This window comes from Aplysia californica, unplaced genomic scaffold (assembly GCF_000002075.1).
Source record: "Aplysia californica isolate F4 #8 unplaced genomic scaffold, AplCal3.0 scaffold00496, whole genome shotgun sequence".
Taxonomy (NCBI): Eukaryota; Metazoa; Mollusca; class Gastropoda; order Aplysiida; family Aplysiidae; genus Aplysia; species Aplysia californica.
The window spans coordinates 482,898-504,101 of NW_004797766.1; the positions used below are offsets into that span (position 1 = coordinate 482,898).

The 21,204-nt window shown below is 39.3% G+C and overlaps 1 protein-coding gene across 1 annotated transcript; it reads right to left on the reverse strand.

Annotated features, from left to right (window-relative positions):
- Nucleotides 1–2,807: 2,807 nt before the first annotated feature.
- LOC101851215 (F-box only protein 47) lies at nt 2,808–17,368 on the reverse strand. Its single transcript, XM_005105854.3, has 10 exons — nt 16,960–17,368; nt 11,963–12,197; nt 10,267–10,434; nt 9,261–9,337; nt 7,940–8,126; nt 6,957–7,127; nt 5,931–6,092; nt 5,203–5,345; nt 4,144–4,309; nt 2,808–3,055 (listed from the first exon to the last, which is right to left on the reverse strand). Exons 2-10 carry the CDS (start codon nt 12,138–12,140, stop codon nt 2,955–2,957), a joined length of 1,353 nt encoding a protein of 450 aa, XP_005105911.1. The 5' UTR covers nt 12,141–12,197; nt 16,960–17,368; the 3' UTR covers nt 2,808–2,954.
- Between the last annotated feature and the right edge of the window lie 3,836 nt (nt 17,369–21,204).

The window sequence follows — 21,204 nt, forward strand, 5'->3', positions numbered from 1 at the left end:
AAGGTAATATAACAGTAGAAAGCTGGTTTGCTACATGAACTTTACGAAGAAATTTTACTCATGTTTCATTTATGAATGCCCCACTTTTACTTTAGCTTAGTAAGAATTTTACAGCACTCAGAACTGCATAAGGTCATATGAGTGAGCAAAACAAGTCGGTTGCATTCACAACAGTTCACTGCACGATTTGATTTTGGTCAATATTTCTATTAAAATATTAAAATGCCCCATTTTGATACAAAGTTAACTTTCATACAAGAAAAAGCAAAGTGCTCTTTGACTAGATATAATAAACATTTTTTTTCATCCACTCTGAAATCTACACCACTGATATATCATGTATTACAATGTAACCTCACTAAGCATTTTTTCTCATACAACAACAACAAAAAGTCTATTTGATATTCTTTTAAAAATTCATTGACTTAGTAAGGGTCTCTGAGGGCTTGGAAAAAAATCTCATCAACCTACATTACAAAACAAACAAAAAGTATGAACCTTTTGTGGTGTTTTCTAAAAGTATCCACAAACTAACTAAACACAAAAAGATGCTTGCATGGGTACACTTAAACATACTGAGGTAGTTGTACGCACCACAAAATACCTTGATGTCTCTGTCATAAAAAACATGAGAGAAAAACTGAATATGGCTTTAAATAAATCAAATTAGACTACTACAAAAATAGTAAGTGGCGTGAAATTTTAACTGAGTTATCAAAGTCTACTGAGAAAAAATGCCACCAGGCCATTTATCAATCAATGTCCAATAATAACAACTTTTCTTCAAGCTTCAAAAGTGATAGAATAGGGATTTAAAATGTATGACATGTTTACATAAATTCCAAAACAGAATACAGTAAAGAGTCACTCACAATGAAAGAAAAATGTCACTCAGAATCATCGAAACAAAGATCATTCAAGAAAGCAGATTCAACATTAACATAGACAAAAATCCAGGAGGAAAAATAAGCGTGAGCAAATTGATGATTCCATACAACACTGCCAGTCAATAATCTTTTTTTTTAAATCAAATTTTTGATTCCATCAACTAGTTAAACTGGTCTTTGGAATACAAACCCAACTATTTTCAATTTATTTTGGGGCTTAATTAAATGATAGCATTAAAAATGATATGAACATGTTCTGAAATACATAAAAACCAATGATTCCACCAAGACAGTTTCAGAAAAAGGAGCATAAAACAAAAAAAGAGATTCATGCACTATACAACAATATATGTGGTTTGTATCTCTCCATAGCATGAAATAATGTGGTACTGTATGACAGATTTGAATTATATAACAATGTCCAAGGCCAACATTTAAGGCAGATAACCAACAATTTGTTTTAAAAGAAAGCGATATAACTTATTATCACAATGAACGTGTGGAGGCATTAGAGACAAGTACAGAATTTGCATTTTAGAGAATGAAATGAAAACAAACTGTTATTAAACAAGGTATATTTTGAATCTGTAAGAGAAGAAATATTCAGACTCAAAAGCAGGAAATGTTCAGAAAATTCACTTTAACCTTTAATTTCTGTAACGAACCAAATTATGTGGGATTTTTATTGTTTTTCTAGTCTCACTTATTACTTTAGAGCTACAGCAATAAAAAAAGAAGTTATGACAGTTGTAAAAAAGAAACATTTAATTATAGTTTTCTCCTGAACATAAAAGCTTTCTGCTGCCATTCTCCACTGGGGGCAAAATGGGTCTGGGACAAACAGATAGCCTACCCTGTGCCTGGGGGCGACAGGGGCTTGTTACATTTATGTCACTGTCTGCAACCCTATTAGTCTTTATTAACATGAAAGATGGAATCCTTTTTTTTAGTCAAAATAAAGATTATCAGAATATCAGAGTTTTTGTGGGGGGTTTTTGTAAGTGTTTTACAACGCTAGCAACTGCATAAGGTCATATGAGCGAGCGGGACATATCAAACCTTTTCAGTTGGTAAGAAATTTTGAATTTTGCCCTGGTGGCGGCCGAAGCCTACTCTTATCGATTTTAGACCACCAAGGGATCTTTAACATGCGCAACCTGCACACGGGCCCTCCGAGATTTTTCGCCCTTGTCCGAGAAAGCTGGGAGTAGATCTTTCCAACCAGAAGATCACGGGTGTGGCTGAAAGACAGCAGTAAGAAGAGGCCAAGGAGTAGCAGTAGAAAGCCTGCAGAAAGAGTCAGGAGCCTAGAAGAGAGGTAAAAGGAGGTGAGGGGAGGGGGCAGAAAGTGGAAACGAAAGCAGACGAAAGAACATTATTAGAGAGCAGGAAAGGGGGTGAAAGGAGACAATTTTAGAGAACATAAATTTTCGGTTGTCATCCGGATTTGAACTCGGAACCTTTGAATGAGAGGCCAACACCTTAACCTCTAGGCCACGAGAGCCCCCATATCTGAGTTTGAAAATATGAGACATTAAGAATGATACCAAACATAACACATGTAGAAACTATGGGAAGGATAACTTTATCCTGTATAGGGTTTCTTTAATGGGAAAGGCACACAGTATGCATACTCACTGTAGGCAGATAAACTACTTTTAAAAACTCATTTATTAAACAGAAACATAAATCTTGAAAGTTGAAGTAAACATTTCTCACATCGGTATAATGACCGAAATATTCCTATACTTGGTTCTACGAGACATTTGGTTCCTTTTCGGAGTTCGACACTGTGCTCAATCAAAATGTCTTGGTTTAAGTAGGAGTTTTACGGCACTTGCAACACAATAAGGTCATATAAGTGCCGAAGACTAGAGGTGTTACAAGAGAGTAACAAACAAAAAAAAGGAGGAGAGATAATGACGACAGATGTTTGATAGGAAAGAAGAAGCAAACAACACCAGAGCACCCGCCAACCACCCACTATCAATCAAAATGTCTAAAATTGTAGACACCACTGAATCACAGACATGAACAACAAGAAAAGAATGGTCATTAATTGTTCCATCACACTTCTAAGACGTTTTTGAAGGCAAGGTGAGTCATCTGCTTGGCAAATTCAGTCATTGCTGTCACATGATGGTAGAACTCGGCATCATTTCCATCATCTGGCCCACAGAAGAAAAAAATAATTGAGCATTTTTTTTAAAAGGTGAAAATTTATAATGTGTCATTTTGTGAGAGAAACATAAAAAATCTGGCTTAGGTCAAGTAAATGTTGAAATATCTTATCTCACAGCAAATAATATTTCCAACCATTCTAATTATATCCCTATAGAATCTATTTATCTGGTGTGCGATAGTCATCTACAAAATGTCTTTTTCATTTTGAGTTCCACATTCATTTCTCCTTTGCATTTGAAAGGCGCCTAGCATTGGTAAAAAACACTATCCAAAGTTACCATACCAGAGACAGTGTCCATATTATCTGACTTACTGAGCAAACACAAATACGAGCATTCCACTGAAAGCCCGCCCAAAGATGGAATTAAACAAATGAAAACTGGAACAACATCAAAGTATGGAGTAACCTTTTGTAAACTCATTGATTATATGACTCTTCACTGTAATGCATATCTTTGTCACAATTCACAAAGTCAAAGATACAAATTTTATGTACTAACATTGTGAAGACATAAAACAGAAGGTATAAAAATATGTTTCATCTCAAATACCCTATTGTATAACTTGATACTATTGCTCTGAATGGTATGTGTAAGTAAAGAGAAGCATATCCACATGATACCAGCACTTTGAGGCAGAAATAAGTAGAGTAAGACAAAAGAGAAACAACAGGAAAGGGGTCTTTCGATTTTAAAGAAAACTATGAAAGCCTTATCAGAATAAACACTGATAAAGGAAGATTTTCTTACTGTACAGACAGACATTGTTTTAACTTGCTACATATATTATTATGATTGTAAGACCATCAGTTTTTATTCTACCAAACTGCCTTAACACTCTCTTGGTTATACTAACACCGAATCAACCTTAGAAATGTGATCAAAACAGTCATAGAGCATAAAATCAGACATCAGGGCTTTTATTCTACAAGACCGTTGACCCTAATTGGTTGTCACGTTCAACCATAGTGAATCAAGTCAAGCGCTGGGTGCAAGCCTCTGACAAACGCCAAATCGCATAACAGCGTTTGTCTGTCTTGCACCCACTGGCAATCAAAGTATAAAACACCCACCAGAGTCTATGAACTCATGAGTATCCAGAATCAGCTCTTTGAACGTGTCAGAAATCCTGCAGAGCAACAAGAGTCTGTCCTTCCAGTTGTCAACCACACTTACAATACGCTTGAGCATCACCATCACCTGAGACATGCCCGAGTTGTTACTGTGCTTAACACACACCTGGGGACACACATGAGAAGGTCTTTTCAACTGGAATTTGAGTCAACCCCAGTCAGCCCATATCACATCAACAGGGAGTAACGAGACAGGAACAAAACTTGATTCTTCCATTAGCTTTCTCAAAAATGTATAGCTCTGAGGTCAACAGATATAATAGGTGAATTATTGTGTGGGTTTAAATAAAGCACCTTTCAAAACTGTAAGGTCTTTCAAGAGTCAAGACCTCTGAAACAAACATCAATCTGCATGCGGAACACCTTGAAAATTTCTCTAACAATCCAAGTTCAAAAATGCTCCATTGGAGATTAGAATCAGTGTTATCCGCACCATAGCTCAGCATGAGCTCTGAGGGAATAAACATTGATATAATATCAACTGGAAACAACAAAAAGAGAACTGAAAAGTTACATCGAGCCAATCCCATTATATGGGTGCGAAGCATGGACAATCAATAAACAGCTGGAAAGAACAATTGTGGCGACAGTTGTGGTTCATAAGAAAATGCTATGTATCCCAAGGACTGCTAGAAAAACAAATGAAGAAGTCTTAGTTGAAGCAAATTGCAGAAGACAGCTTATGACGAATAAAAGAAAGCGACAGGCAAATTTCTTCGGACACACAATGCAGAAAGAAGCATTGGAGAATATTGTAACAACAGGCAAGAATGAAGGAAAGAGAGGCAGAGGCAGACAGAGGGAAAAGGTACTGGACAAGATGACAACATGGCTAGGAGCAGCAAGAACAACAGACACCATTGCTGCAACGCAAGACAGAGTGAAGGTCCATGATCGCCCACGCCAGTTAGCAAGGCACCGGATGATGATAATAATGTCAAAGTCCATTTTCTGATTCACATTATCACTTTGAACTCTGGCAAGGAGTCATCAGCTTACCAAACATAGAGAGGCCACAATGCTTGCCACTTCGACATATCTTCCGTTGATAGCTCTGCTAGCCAACATCTTGGTTGCCATGGGTTCACCACAGGCAAGGAGAAGACCAGCAATATTTTCGACCAACCAATCCTCAGGAGTGCCTGCAAAGAGAATGAAATAAGTTCAGAATGTACCATCACAGAAAAAAAAAAATGTGTCTTTTTAATAGAACTGGAAAAAAATATGAACATGATGCAAACAACCCTATTCTACACCTACATCACCCAAGAGATCAAGGTATGGATTGGACATGCCCTTCACATTTCCTCCCAGCAGGTTACTACAAATGTCCACTTGGCCATGAGTGAAAAAGAGGAAGAAAGAGAAAAACCAGCAGAAGAACAATAGAGATGGAATTGAATTATAAAACTGCAGAGACAATCCTTTGAGAACTGGGCAGGACTGTCCAAAGACTGCCATTAATGGCAAACTTTATGACATTCAAAGACAAATAAGAAATAGTTCAAAGAAATACTGAAATGCAGGCAAAGCTGCTCGATCGACCACTTGTCCAAGACAATCACTAGTACAAATGACCATTTCCCATTTCCCCCTTGCATTTTTTCAAATATTTTAATTACACGCTGTTCAAAACGTCTAGCTGCCTAAGACAACCTTTCCTTTTACCAAAAACAAATATGGCAGGTAGTAAAACGGAGAGAAACAACTATAGAATTTTCCCCTACTGATCATTTCATCGATGAGGCAGATAACTTCATCACTAGACCACTCAACGCTGTGCATGTAGAGAATCTGCAGAATGCTGGAAACGTTGCCAAAGTACTGTGTGGACTGCTCCAGATCCGACGGAGTGTTCTCGCTCATCTCGTGCCACTGTATCTCTCCTCCTGGGGATCAGAACAACACAGTCAAACTCACGACCATTTTTCTTTTGCTTTTACTTCTCCTCCTCTTGTCTTGTTTTTCTTTCTTCTTTTTTTCTTTTGCTTCTTAGTCTTTCCTCTACTACTTTAAAAATGCATTTGTAAACGTTTAGAGTCCCCTATTTAGATTATTTAGGAGGTAGGTTGCTTTGAGCCAGTCTGTAAGGGTCAGCATGAGCCAGTCTGTAAGGGTCAGCATGAGAAAAGTTACTTTATAATAGAGTATAAGTGACAATGATTTAACATAAGTGACTGGCATCTGGGTGTAAAAAGGAAGGCTCTTTACAGTTCTAGGCAGAAGAAGTGATTTCAATTCTCAGAAGGAGAAGTTATTTTGAAGAGTATCTCAGTCCACCTGTTGCTATTCTGTCTTCCATTTAGCAAAAATTGGCTCTGACAGTGAAAGGAAGAAGCAGCCAGCCGCTGAAATTAAAATGTGTCTACATGGGCGAAAATTATTTACATTTAATTTAAAATAAATTTTGCAAACATCCTGATAAAGAAATGGTGGTAAATGTTGAACTGCAGACTACGACCAGGAAGCACAAATCTAAAAATACACTTTCACAGGGTACTAAACAGCAGTAGGCATCTTCAAGCTATAAGTGCTAAAGCTACGTAAAGTTAATATGTGGGACTTCTTGTGTTAGGTTAGGGTTAGCTTCTTTTACATCTTTCCAGTAATATCACTTTCCCATTCTGTTCCTTATCATATGACTGTATTCGTGACAACTCTTCGCAAACTTCGAATCAACAACTTAGACTACACATAGGAAAACTGTTAAATATTGCTCTAGATGATCTCCACATCTAAAAAAGAAACCCTACCTGAACAGTGGCCAGAATACAGCAGGTATAGAAGTCGAGCCTGGAAAACAAGGGGCCAAGGCTTCAAGACACGAGTGATCCAAAATGCCTTATCTAAGACTGTGCCACATGGGTCCAAGAATATTCGACGGAAGAAATGACGAACTTTGACTTCAATGTGACTGTGCAACCCTGTAGACAGAGGGGGGAAAAATCGTAATAAACTCAGACAAGGGAGAAAGTAATAGAAGAGAACTTGGAAAAGAGGTAGAGGGAAAAATGTAACATTGTACATAATAATTCTTGACTAATGACAATAACAGTCTAGTACAGCATTTTCAAAATTACAGCAATATCTAATGCCTCAGTCAACCTAAAGCCAAGGTGAAATGGAATTTTCTACATTGATCAGATACTAAGATGACCTAATTCTTCTCCACACTGCCTCTTGACCTCCTGCACAAAAAAAAGAAGTAAAACACAGGTAATTTCAAAAACGGAGAAGTTCGCCCAACACGCTTCAAAGTTTCCACAATTTAAAAATTTCTAGAGAGGAGATACCTTCTCATTATGATGAATTTTATTTTAAAAGCTGTGTCAGATTAGTTGTAAAAAGAGTACAATAGGTGACACACTGCATTTATATAAAAGAAACTGCAATCACTTCAAACACTAATGCCTTTTGTTGTTCAAAACCTCTACACCCACATTTTGAAGTTGAGTTCATGAACCTTCTTAGGGAGTGCTTTTATCCACTAAAACTAATAATTTCCAAATCCCTACACAGATCAACAACTGAAGCAAACGTATATTCTACAAATTTGAAAAAAACAATAATGTGGAAGCTCAACAGCTTCCGAAACAAAAATAACAACTACAACCACATATATTGCCCAGGTGCATCCACTTATAACCACCCATCTGAAATATATTATATTGTAATAGCTTGACATTTTTTTTATGAAGCAGCATTTGCAGACTACCTGACCACCAGAACTACTCACCTGGTTTATTGGCCACCACAGCCTTGACCAGTCTGTGCACACACATGTGCTGACAGAGGCTGTCAAACACTCTCTGACACTCACTGTCATCCCAGCCCGCTATCACAGTGTGTAAGAACTTGCCGAAGCAGAGCAGAGCAATGCACCGAGACATATCTTTGCAGGTTTTCACATTTGAACATTCCATCTGTAGAGATAAGATACCAATAGGCAATACTCATTTTTAGTGAAATTTTTCTCATAAAAAAAGCATACACACATACTTACAACTGAAATAGCATACAGAAGACCTAACCCCCCGGGGCAGTGCCACTGACCAAAGTGTCTTTAGGCCATTCTTAAAGGGGGGACCTTTCTCGTTCAAGGATAGTAGAATTGTAAATGGGCTGACTCATGGCACACTCATGCCTAATCTACAACAGGGAACTGCTTCTTTTTTGTGGGTGGTTGGCGGGTGCTCTGGGGTGGTTTGCTTCTTCGTTCCTATCAAACATAGATCTATCGTCCTTTTCTCCCCTCCTTCTTTTTTATGTTTGTTACTCTCTTGTAACACATTTAATCTTCTGGCGCTCATATGACCTTGCAGTTGCGAGCGCCGTAAAACCTCTACTAAAACTAAAACTACAGCTTCTTTTTTTTCCCTGATCCTTACTATTGTCATTTTCCTCTACTTCTTTTGTATTTTTGTCACTCTCTTGTGACCTGCTATTTTGGGGTGCCTTGATAGTCGAAGCAGACCTTGTGCTGTTGAAGCTAGAGAGGTGAGCAGTCTAAGTCTGATTCCCTGTAAAGACTTCTCTGTTGACACCCACCCCTTGGCGATCATATGACCTTATGCAGTTGCGAGCACCGTAAAACCCTCTACTATAAAAAATACAGAAGACTTACATAGGTATATAGCAATTTCCCTTTCTTTCTGCCACTTCACTCCCTCCCCATCCCCTCCCTCCCTTCCCCTTTCTCTCAAGACAAATACATTTTAGCAGCTGCACAGATATCCAGAGAAACAAGCAAACAAATTGATTTTTAAAATTTAATCAAATCAATTCCTTGTTCCGAGATGTCAGTGAAGCAGAAGTGTCTCCTTTATAAGATCCCTGGGGATCACAAATAAGCAGCATCTTCAGACAATGTTTTCATATTCAAAAAGATGAAATTATCAACAATCTTGTCAAAACAATCTTTCTTAACATTACTGCCTCATTCTCTTTCTCTTTCTCTTTTTATTTGGTTCAAGATAAGGTTCTCCTAGATCACAAAATACTCCTTAATAAATCAATGTGGTACCAAATATTCCATAATAAATCAATGTGGTACATACCCGCGTTAAGAATTCATTTACAATTTTCAGCCTGTCTTTTGTTGCATAAACACATGTCGATCTCTTCATTAAAAGACCTGTTCACAAAAAAAAAGGAATGAATTGTATGAACTTTGTCAATACATTAAAGCCCCTAATGGTACAATACAGATAATTTTGGAAACAGGCTTTTTCAACCCAGTTAATCTGGATCAACCCAACCTGTGAGGGATACATCCCAGGAGAAAGCAACAGATACTTGAGAAACTATCATCCCCATAGTGAAAATGGACTCACATGTTTTGCACACAAGTCAAAGGGCCTTATCATTAAAATTATATTTATATTACTCTACAATATTATAAACACCTGTAAATAAAGAAGAATCCAATCAATGTTCAGCAGAAAGATGAAGCAGTGAAAAATTCAAAAATCTAATTGCGCTGTAATTTTTTAAAACAATTATACCAGAAGAGGTCTGTGCAAAAACTATGTTGGCATAAACTAACAAGAGGAAAGACAACCTGCCTGACATGCACTCCACACAGAAATGGCAGCTCAAGACTGCCCCTAATATTCAGAGTGAGAAACATGGTTTAAGGTAGAGAAGGGTAGACTTGGGAACTTTTGAGGATTAACACATCCTATTACAAGTCAAATCATCAGGAAGACTGGCAGCTTACAAAATTTTGGGCAGACAGTACAAAGAAAGTATGAGAAGGTTGACTTGACATATTTTTTCAACTACAACGTTTACACAACTTGAAAAAAAACACAAAACAAAATTTAACTTTAAATGACAGTAGCAAGCTTAACACAACCAGAAGAATACCAAACTTAGAATTTCGAAAAGGGGAGCACAGTAGTCTGTTCTTCAAATCAGTTGGCAACATAATTTGTCCTCCTCTCGCATTACAGGGTTGTTCATTTCACTTGGTATTGTAGAACACTTTACAGATATATATCTGCTTTTAATTTCCAGTGGCTTTTAGCAAGTAGACTTTAACATGAACGATAAGTACTTTACCCAGTTTATGAAATCTGCTTAACATCATGGCTTGTTCCTCAACTGACAATGAAGAATGTAGTTCCTCGTAGGGGATGCGGTGAGGCCCTGAGAATTGTGTCACCCGATATCCTTCAACCAGGTTCCTCATAGCCTTTGACGAAATCGTCAGAATGCTGAGATCTTCAACTGAGGAAAGAAACAACACTGCTTATCATGTGCACACGGTTTGAGTTCAGTCAAATAACTTTAGTCCATGCTGCTGTTACAGCTACAGTACAGAGGGAGAAATACCAACTTTTCCATAAGTGCTGCATGCTCCATGCCATACAAAGTGTTTTTATCATAAAATCTGGCAACAACAAAACTTGAATTTGAAGATAATGTGAGCAGATAATTTTCAGAGATTTGTGATTTATTATTATTTTTGCCTTGTTTTCAAAATTCCCCAATAGACTATAATACAAGGAGACTTACTTAAACAAAAAAAATCTTAAAATAGCTCTGTAAATTATTAATACTATATACAAGCACAATGCAAATATAGTACAGTCTACCTACAGCAGCAATACCTTTGGGTTTTCCTTGCTTTACAGGCAGTGTTTAAAAAACAACAACAAACAGGAGTCTTTTTTAAAATATGACAGAAAAAAAACTTGCTACTTTGCACCAAGGAGTTGGTTCAGCTAGAATTAGGTGTAAAAGCAAAAGACTGCAGTCATATTTGCCCTTCTGGAAAAGTTTGCATAGTCTCAGTAACAGAAAAAGAGAAGAGAATAAATTGAGTATTAAACTTTGCCCACTACAACTTACAAAGCACTTACAAACTCGGTGCTTCCACATCATGATCTAATTACAGTACAAAGACAAATTGTGTGAGCATAATATTATAAATACCATAAGTCAAAACCAGAGCACAGAATGAAAGACTTTTGTGTGTATGCGAGAAAAAGACTGCCAAGAATCCTCAGAGCCTTTGGTCTGACATGGGGTGAGCTGGAGAGCAAGGCATCTAGATGAGGCATGTAATGAGAGATCTCTTTCATGATAGCATAACAGATACAGTCAAATGTGTCCAAGACAGCCATCCATTGTTGAGGAGAAAAGTGGCTGTCTTAGACAGGCCGACATCTTGGTCAGTGTCATTTTAATATAGAAAAAATGCAAGGGTGGAAGAGGGAAGTAGTCATTTGTACAGGTGAATATCTTAGACAAGTGGCCAGAGCAAATTCCACTGTAAATGGGTTTTTTTTGGCAGGGAGTGGGAGAGAAGAGCTGATGATGAAATACACACATGAGTCATAGTTAGCTGAGAGGAAGCAAATAACAGCAACATTTTGCCAAGAACTGTAGATCAGGACAATTCTATTGTGGCAGTAAGAAAAGCAGAGGAAACAGACCATATAAACTGCTCTCCAACACTTGCCTCACATACAGAAATTATGGAATTATTTTTAAAAAACGCAAATACATATTTATGATATTATCACTACCTGATCAGTGCTTCTTTGTCACATCTCCATTTTTTTTAACAGTGAAAATATGACTTCTTCTTAAGCTAACTCTTTGTTATGAACTATCACTGTTCTAAAAAATGGAGATACGACAAGAAAGCACTGAGGTCACGAAATATTGAAATATCATTCTATGAAACTTAAAATTGAAAGAACTTTAGTTAAGCTAAAAATCTGTTGCAACAAACTGCAGTATTTCTAACCTGTGAGAAAGCGTAAAATTCTGAACTTGAGCTCAATGGGCAGGTAGTCAAAGTACCCCAGAATACAGGAATTCAACATGTTGACCTTGATTGTCTCCTCAAAGGCAGCTTTTTCCTTGCTATTGAGCCTGTCAGACCTCCTGGGTTTCTTGTTGGGCATATAATGTTTAATATCCATTTGGACGATTCCTTCCAATGCACTTGTCAGTAAATCCAATGCACTTGTGAGTAATGCCTGCAGAAAGATGTAAGAATCTTAGACAGCATAGTGGTTCACCAGCGCTATAAATTGTTTTCCAGTCAAATGGCTGCCCCAGCAACTACAGTATAATCAGGGAGAGTTTTCAGTTCGATCACGCTCTAATCCATGAAGAGTCTCGTTCTCTTAAATGTTTAACTTTCCCTTAAAGTATGCTATTTCAATTTGTGCAGAAAGCAGAATCTTAAAGGATAGATTAAATGGAAAGAAGCTCATGAGTTACGCCCAAGCCCAAGACTGACCATTATCAAAGTATTGCCTCTGACATCTTCAGTCAAGGTGCATGTTGTCACAAATCTCTAAATCTTCTTCCATTTGTTTTGATCTCACACCGTAGGCCAGCTACATTTCCTGAAACTGAACCCTTGTGTATACTTGCCATTGATCTCTATTTCTTCAGAAGTTTGGAAAAAAAAATTGTAACATTTATAATGGGGTGGACATAGTAGGCATACATAAAAACTTCCAAACGATTCAATTGCCACGCCTGACTGAGGTTTCACCTTCACCTATCCCGTCGGGGCAGTTTTGAAGATTTGGCCATCAGCTTCCTCCACTCCTTCCGGTCTTCAGCTTTTCTGAGCAAGTCTTTGAAATCCAGGCCTGTCCATTCCTTGATGCTGTTCTCCCAACTCTTTTTTAATCTGCGTCTGCTCCTTTTTCCCTGGAGGCTGCCTTGCAGGATCATCTTGGCAAGGCCGGAAGAATGGGGGACGTGTCAATACCATTGCAGTTTGTGTTTCCAGACCAAAGTGAGAAGGTCAGCATATATAGTCTTATTTCATATTTTATTTGTTGTTTGACTTCATCATTTGTGATGTGATCTTTGTATGAGACACCAAGGATTTTCCAGAAGCATCTCATCTCCACAGCTTTGATCCTTCTTTCAAGGTCTGCATTCAAGGTCCAGGATTCCCATGCATACAAAAAATACTGACATGACCAGGGAACGCATCAGTCTGATCCTTGATATGATCTGATGGTGATATTTCTGTCATTCCAGATGGATTTCAACTTGGTCATTGCTGCTGAAGTTTACACTATTCTGGAGATTATTTCTGGTCTTGATCTTTCGTCTGTCACTATCGCACCCAGATATTTGAAGCTGCGTACAGTCTCAAGCCTCTGGTTGTTGACCTGGATGTCCACTGTGATGTTATAGTTGCTGTAAGACATCAGTTTGATCTTCTCAGAGCTAATTTCTATGCTGTAGGCTGTGGAGGTTTAAGCTGACTAGATCAAGTTCTTGCTCCTGTCCCGCATGGCCGTCTATGTCGTCTGCAAAATTTAACGCAAGTTTTAAATCATTCTGCTCCCAATACTGACTGTTCCTTCGTGATCGTCAAGTGCATCTGCCATGATCCTCTAAAAGAAAACGTTGAAAAGAGTGGGTGAGAGCAGACAACCCTGGCGTACTCCCACTTCTCTGTTGTTCGGAACAATTCTAGAACTCTAGATCTAGGCCCTATATATATGCAGTGGAACCTGTGTAAGACAGCCACCCATTGTCAAGGAGAAAAGTGACCGTAAAAGACAGGTGGCCGTCTTAGGCAAGACTGATCAAAATGAAGAAAACGAACCATTTACTTCTGAGGTCCCAAATGGAGGTGGGAGCAGGTTTAGGACTGCCCTAGAGCTGATTCAATTACAATTTGCTGTTGTTGTTGTCGTTTTATTTCTTTTAAGGGGGGAGATTATAGGATGGTTTTTGTGGGACTGTTGTTGTTAATTGTGTTGGGGGTTTTTTTTTGGGGGGGGGGTTCAAAATGATAGCTCCAGGAAGGTCAAAACCTGATTTTAGTAACGTGCCAGCATCAGAGGTCCAGTTTTTTTTACTTTTTTGTTTGCTGAAAGTCACAGAGATTATTTTTCGGCCGGCACTATTTCTCTGAACGTTCGGGAAAATAAAGCTGGGCACTATTTCTCCGAACGTTCTGGAAAATAAAGCTGGGCAGTATTTCTCCGAACACTGAAGTGAAATCTCATCCTTTCTCGCAAATTTCGGATATTATATATAGATCTATAATTATAGTATAGGCCTACCAAAGCTTGTTCGTATACAATATGGTTCAAGCGGTCCAAAAAATGTCCGCAGTAAATAAAGAAATGCTACAATTCCAAACAGTTTTTCGCTACAGATATGGTCTGTTGCCTATGAAGGGTACTGCTCTTAAACGTAATGTGTTGTACAGTTGTGTTCACTCGTGTGCTGTCTAGATCTACGGAGGGTTATTGATAACGACACATAGAACTGGCATCTGCGTTTGTCACTGCTGCGACCAATGTACTGACACTGGCAAAGCCTCTTAATGTGTGTGATTCCATAATTTACATGTAATATCCTGTACTTTTTTTTTAAATACGCACATTTAGGTTTAAAACAGCCAATCTTCTTCGGACAGGTGGACACACGCCCTTATTTGTTAATGTTTGTTGTTGTTTATGGGCTGTTCTAATTTTGATTTCTTTCTGTTGTGAAACCTTTCTTTTTCACGTTTTTACACTCATCTAAAAATCTCTAGACTAGCTCTTGAAAATCGAAATAGATATAGACCCAAAAATTTGCTCCTGTGTGTGTGTGTGTATGTATGTGTGCGTGTGTGAGTGAGTCTGTGTGTGGTAGTAAGTGGAAAGTGAGGAGTGTGTGTGTGTGTGTGTGTTTGTTTTTCGGGCTTTATTTCAGCCTTTATTCAGTAACAGTTCAAAGTATGCAAAATAGAAACACAGGATCCATTCACTCCAGGGCTCATGAGTCGATCGTCTCTTTCAGTTTCACTCATTCATTCAATTCCCGTGTTCTCTCCCGCGGCTCATCCCTGTCCGCATGACTTTCATACCCCACCCCCTCCCTCCAGGCACACACAAAGAAAATCTCACTCATTCCCTTGCACCCTGCAAACCATGGACAATAATATAGGCAAAACACTGCCTGAGCTGCATTCCTTTCTTTCGTGAGCTGTGGACCAGGCCAGGGGGGTCGGTGTCGTCGTCTTGTAGTTGCTGTCGCCTGTGGATACACTCGCACATTCTTCCTTTCACCCGCTCTTTCACTCACACTGTCTCTCCATCCACAGCCCAGCTCGTCATACGTTCAAAAGTTGCCCGTTGGTCATGTTTAGTTAGTGTGTGTGCATGTGCATGATGGTGGTGGGTGTTACTGAAGGTTGTCTGTAGGCGGGCTTGCCATGCGGTGTTCCTTCCCAGATCAGAGGCAGAATGAAAGTTGGGGCCGAACTCTCGCAATAAATAGGCAAAAAATCACGAGACCGGAAGCCGGAAACCGTTCGGAGAAATAAAGATCGGCACTATTTCTCCGAACATTCGGAGAAATAGTCACTTCGTTATTTTTATTTTAAAAATTTTTTTTTTTACTGATGTGTATTGTTTTCTTTTCCAAATACACAACAAATTACTGATACTGAATGTTCTGTTTTCCATTTTTCTGTACATAAAATATGAAAATCAGGAAACTTGGTGTTGAAAAAGTGCAGAACATGTCGCGAATGGTGTTACGGTAACTTGCATAATTTTTGCATAATTTTGCTTCTTTTTTTGCAAAATTTGGCCTTCTAAATTTGCATAATTCTACGGGGACAGTATAGAGGTGGCCGTCCAGGGCAGGTTCAACTGTACGTTATTTTTAACAAGGGAGTGTATACGGACCCGGTAACCGGGAACAAAGTCACAAAGTATGCAGACCCGGTAGGGGAACTCTTTTGTGATTTCGGAGAGTTTCAGCGCCCTCTTGGCTCAGGGTAGACCTAGGTTCTTCTAAATCTATGGTCTAGATCTAGATCTAAGCAGACAGACATAAATCTTTCCTCTAGTTTCGCGGCTAACCTAGATCTAAATGAATATTGCGGATGTCTTTTCGATTAACGATGGTTTTTCCTCCGTTTTGGAGTTGGAGGAATCACAATTTGAAGAAAAGAACAAGTTACAATGTCATAATTTCAATCGAGCAGTCCCCCCCCCCTCTCTCTCTCTCTCTCTCTCTCTCTCTCTCTCTCTCTCTCTCTCTCTCTCTCTCTCTCTCTCTCTCTCTCTCCTCTGTGTACCGCTCGCCTTCTCTTTTTCTTTGTTTATCTCTGTATTTCTTTGTCCCCACCTATTTCCCACTCTATCTTTCTCTCGTTCCCTCCTGCCAACTGGGGCATGTCATTTACATTTTGCTAGCACCCCCCCCCCCTTCTCTCTCTCTCTCTCTCTCTCTCTCTCTCTCTCTCTCTCTCTCTCTCTCTCTCTCTCTCTCTCTCTCTCTCTCTCTATCTCTCTCTCTCACACACACAAAAGATTTCTACCGGGTCCACAGAATTCTACACTTAGTTTAGAATTCTGTGACCGGGTCTGACGTCTGAAACTTCCCGAAATCACAAAAGAGTTCCCTTACCGGGTCTGTATACTTCGTGACTTTGTTCCCAGTTACCGGGTCTGTATACACTTCGTTTTAACAATTAGTTCCCTAGATCTCTAGATCTAGATCTAGTATACAAGTACCATCTTACAACTCAAAACTCAAAACTCTAAGACAATTCAATGAAATTATGCAATTTAGAGTCATATCTAGAGACTCTACTTAAGACTCTAGACTAGACTAGAGGCCTCTTCTAGTGACTCTAGTGCTAGGGCCTTATAAAGGGCTACTCACGCTGGTCTCACGTCGGGGTCGTCTGTCCTGGTTATGACATAAATCTAGATCTAGATCATCTGTTGCCTGTAACTTAGAAGTCAAATTTACCTTCAACCGTTGCAATAGGTGGTTGGAACAACATGAACTACCTTGGCTCGACCTCTTGCCTGTCGTCAGTTGATCTACATGATGGTTCGAAGGAATGGGGCACGAACACTTTTGGTACCTGAACGACGGTAGTGCCCTCCCCTTGTAAGCCTAGATCTTATTTGCCAAGTTGGCCCAGGCTTAGGCCTATTCTTTCCGTCACCAAAAAAGTTCCATTGGCCCAGCCTGGTCATAGATTTGTACAATAGTACCTGGCATATAAATTAGCCTATCAGTTCCTTATAACTCATAATCAATGTTAATAATTTTTTAATGATCCATACAACCGATGGTCGGCTCTTGCTCTTATCTCCATATCTCCATCAATAGACCCCCAACCACGTCAAGTGCCCCTCTCTCTCTCTCTGTCTCTCTCTCTCTGTCTCTCTCTCTCTCTCTCTCTCTCTCTCTCTCTCTCTCTCTCTCTCTCTCTCCCTCTCCCTCTCCCTCTCTCTCTCTCTCTGTCTCTCTCCCTCTCCCTCTCTCTCTCTCTCTCTCTCTCTCTCTCTCTCTCTCTCTCTCTCTCTCTCTCTCTCTCTCTCTCTCTCTCTCTCTCTCAGTAGATATTATTTCACAGAAATCTTAGAAGCCCCCCCAAAGTTAACACGCCTTCCTTTCCTTTTTGTGTACATTAATCTTCCAACGTTGTGTCAAAAATACTGCTATATTGCTGCCAAGAGTAAAAGTGTGTGATCGCATAAATTGTAGGCTACATGCTTTACCGGTACCGGTAGTAAAAATGTCCGCAGTAATTTTCAGCGAACTCCTAGGTTTGTTTATATGAGTAAAGAGAAGCATGTCAACAGGATAGGCTAGTGATCATTATAATTAGAGCAGCGGAAAGGGTAAGAGAGAAAATAAAGAAAAAGGACCAGGACTTGTCCTCCTACCACGCGCAAACTCACTGGTGAGAATCAGAAACAAAATTGAGTCGATAGTGCCGTAAAACACCTACTCAGTCAATCAACTGGTGAGAATGTCGAAAATAAATGAGTGAATAAAAAGCAGATATAAATTGTTATAACTGATATTATCAAATTTTAAGTAGGACGAAGGAATCTGGAAGGCAGACCATGCATGTCGTGCAAGACGCGGCAAGCGTAATGGTATGAGTAATAGCGAGTTGGCGCGCTTTTTCGTACGTCTTTATAAAGTTCTGCAAAATACCAGTGTACGCCACAATAATATACATGTAATTATAGTAAATGGCACGCGAGAGAAACAGACGACAATAGATCGCGTCAAGAGTTTTTAAAAACTTTCCATCATTTGTACCTATACTGCTAGTATGCTACTACAAAGCTGTGTTGAAAGCACAGACATTTGTGTGATTAATTGCTCCTTCTCTCCAATGAAACATCTTTCGTCCTTATCTCTCCTCCTTTTCTTCTCTTGTAACACATCTAATCTTTGGCGGTTGAATGACATATTAATTATTTTGTTGCAAATGCCGTAAAACTTTTACTTAAAGTTAACTATGAACAGAAACCTTGCTGACAGCAAATGTGGGCCGAGATATTGCATGATCCAGCCCATAAAAATATATCTTTCAGGGGTTTGAAGGAGAAGAGAAATTTAGAATTTTTGCAAGTGACTTATAAAACCGAAGTCAAACACTTGCCCGTCTTGAGACAAAAAGAAAAGCGTTCGATCTGAACAATAATATTACAATGTATCTAGAATGCACAGTACGCACAGGTATCGAGTAAGCGTCCCCGGCTCCTTATTCCATACCCCCCGTTTATTATTATTTTCCAGCTTGCCACCGACCGACGATCATGTGAAACATCATCTAAAATCTAGATATCTGAATGAAACGGTTTGGGTTTTTTTTGTAAATGGCAAATTACCCTCAATATTAGTACAGGTACCGGGTTGGCTACCTCAATTTTCTGTGCATTTGTAGAACTTTTGTACTTTGGTTTATACTTTTTATTGAAACTGGTTTGTTCCTAAATGGGCAAAGTTGTCACAACAACTTCCTAAAATCCCTAAAATTTCATTATCTCTTTTTTTAAATATTCACTGAAGGAGAAATAAAACAGATTTGTTCCTACTAGTTAGTACGTCAGGGGTATGAGGTTGAATATGTCACCCCCCCCCCCCCCCCCCCCACACACACACCCTTTTTTTTATCCCCCCTCTCCCCGTTTATTAATTTTGCACAATTTGTCCACCCCACCCTTTTATTCCTTACATCCCCCCCCCTTTTTTTTTTCATTCGATACCTTAGAGTAAGTACAAATAATTCAACCAGAAGGCAATACACATCGGTAGGCCAACCTTCTGTGGACATTGATGATGCCGAGTTTGACAAAGGCAATCATCCCCGACAACTTCTCTTCAAAGAACAGTGGGTGCTGAGCGGTGTCTAGTATGAACACCAAGGAATACTTCCTGGTTCATGTGATAGACAGGACCGTGGCAACCCTTTGGGACTTGATCCACATGAACTTGATTCCAGGATAAAAGCATTGTGTGCACACCATTATCGTTGAAGCCATCTGCGTCTTGCATGTACGCCTATTATTAATTGACAAAGCACTACCTCAGAATTACAAAGTTCCATCTGACATTTTTGGCTGTTTTGGGTTACGAGGACCATGAAGTCAGAAACCAAATGTTCTATCTGCTCTACCAAAATCGCAAGATTATAATTTGGAGTCGTTATCGAGATATTCAAAGCGTTGCATTCGAAAAAGCTTGACATGTAGTGAAACTTTTTTTTAAAATGAGGTCATCAAATTTCCCGAAACTAGGCACAATGTACTTGGCAGATAGAACCTTGTAATTCTGGGGCAGCGAAAGAGGGAGGGGGCTGAACGCGTCCTGCATCGGAAAGACACGGGCTGCTTTCATTACGATCTTTGAAATGGATTTGAAGAACCAGGGGTATCTCGCTCCGAACAAAGCTACGGATTTTCAACTCAGATATAATGGAGTCAGTCTTGTTGTCTGGGCATGAGACATAGATTCTCGAACGCATCTCAAACTTGCAAAGAGGATTATCTCAGTTTTCTTGACCAAATGTCTTAGATGAGAAAGTTACTCAGGATCAGATGAACAGACAGGGTCACTAACGAAGAAGTCAGGGGTGGTTCTTTCACTGGGCAAGATCGATCATTTTTTTGTCGACATTAGACAAGAGCGTGATTACTGACAGTAATTTTCATTTATTTTTAAGTAAATAAACACTAATTAACGTTCAAAAAGCACTCGGTCGATTTGAAGGCGCTCTGAGAGACAATAGGGGCTCACTGGTGTGTTGTAGCACTATAATATTATAGACTCGTTCCTTCATCTTCGTTTATCACCCCAGCTCGTAACTTTAAATTGCCTCCCGTCCACAGTGTGTGTGTAGAATTCTGTGCTCCCGTCACGATGTGGAACTTCTCTGCTGGAGGCCCGCTCGTTGGTGCAGTCCTTCCCGGCGATCAGCTATTGCCCCAAGAGCTGGTAGAAGGCTTCTTATTGCCAATCTAGAGGGGATTTTAGCAAAGAGAGAAGCGCTTCGTTCTGCTGTCAGACTTGGACCTAAAACAACACACCCCACTCTCTTTCCCTCTCCCCTTTTCCACCTCCATCCCAGCTAAACAATAATTTCCATAATTAGTATTTAACACAGTGCCCCACATAAAAATTAGAACAGTGTTCTGAGAACTGAGGAGAGCAATGAAGAGAAGAACTTTTGAATATGACCGGAAATTGCTGTGTACTAGTTCTAAATCTGTTCAATGTGGGTGTGGTGTTTAGTGCAGTGTACAGTATAATCTGGTTCTACACTTGATCTGCAAGGGACAGAGTCATTGGAAATGTGTCAGTAAACAGCACACCGGTTTAATATTTTTTACATGTCGAGTGCAGGTCGAGACTTTGAATGTGTGTGTGTAGAAAGTAAGTCTTTGGGTAGCGTACAGGGGACTGGGTGGTTGCTTCTCACTTTTTTTTTCTAGTATACCGCAGTAGTATTTCTTGTTCCTTGCCGATCAAGTCAGTTTCTATCCATATTTCAGGGGCTTCAAACAATGTCTTGAAACTCAGATTTACATTTAAAAATCTGTTACGGTGTGGATTGTTTTTCTATTAAATCATAAATCCTTTTCATACATCACCAACCCCCTTTCTCTCTCTCTCTCTCTCTCTCTCTCTCTCTCTCTCTCTCTCTCTCTCTCTCTTGTTTTGTGCCGATTAAGTCAGCTTCTATCC

Coding starts and splice junctions, on each gene's coding strand:
- LOC101851215 (XM_005105854.3), bottom strand. CDS start 12,140: ATGGATATTAAACATTATATGCCCAACAAGAAACCCAGGAGGTCTGAC. Junction 9,338..10,266: donor AAGCAGATTTCATAAACTGG/GTAAAGTACTTA, acceptor TTTTGTGAACAG/GTCTTTTAATGAAGAGATCG. Junction 3,056..4,143: donor TCATGAGTTCATAGACTCTG/GTGGGTGTTTTA, acceptor TCTGTGGGCCAG/ATGATGGAAATGATGCCGAG.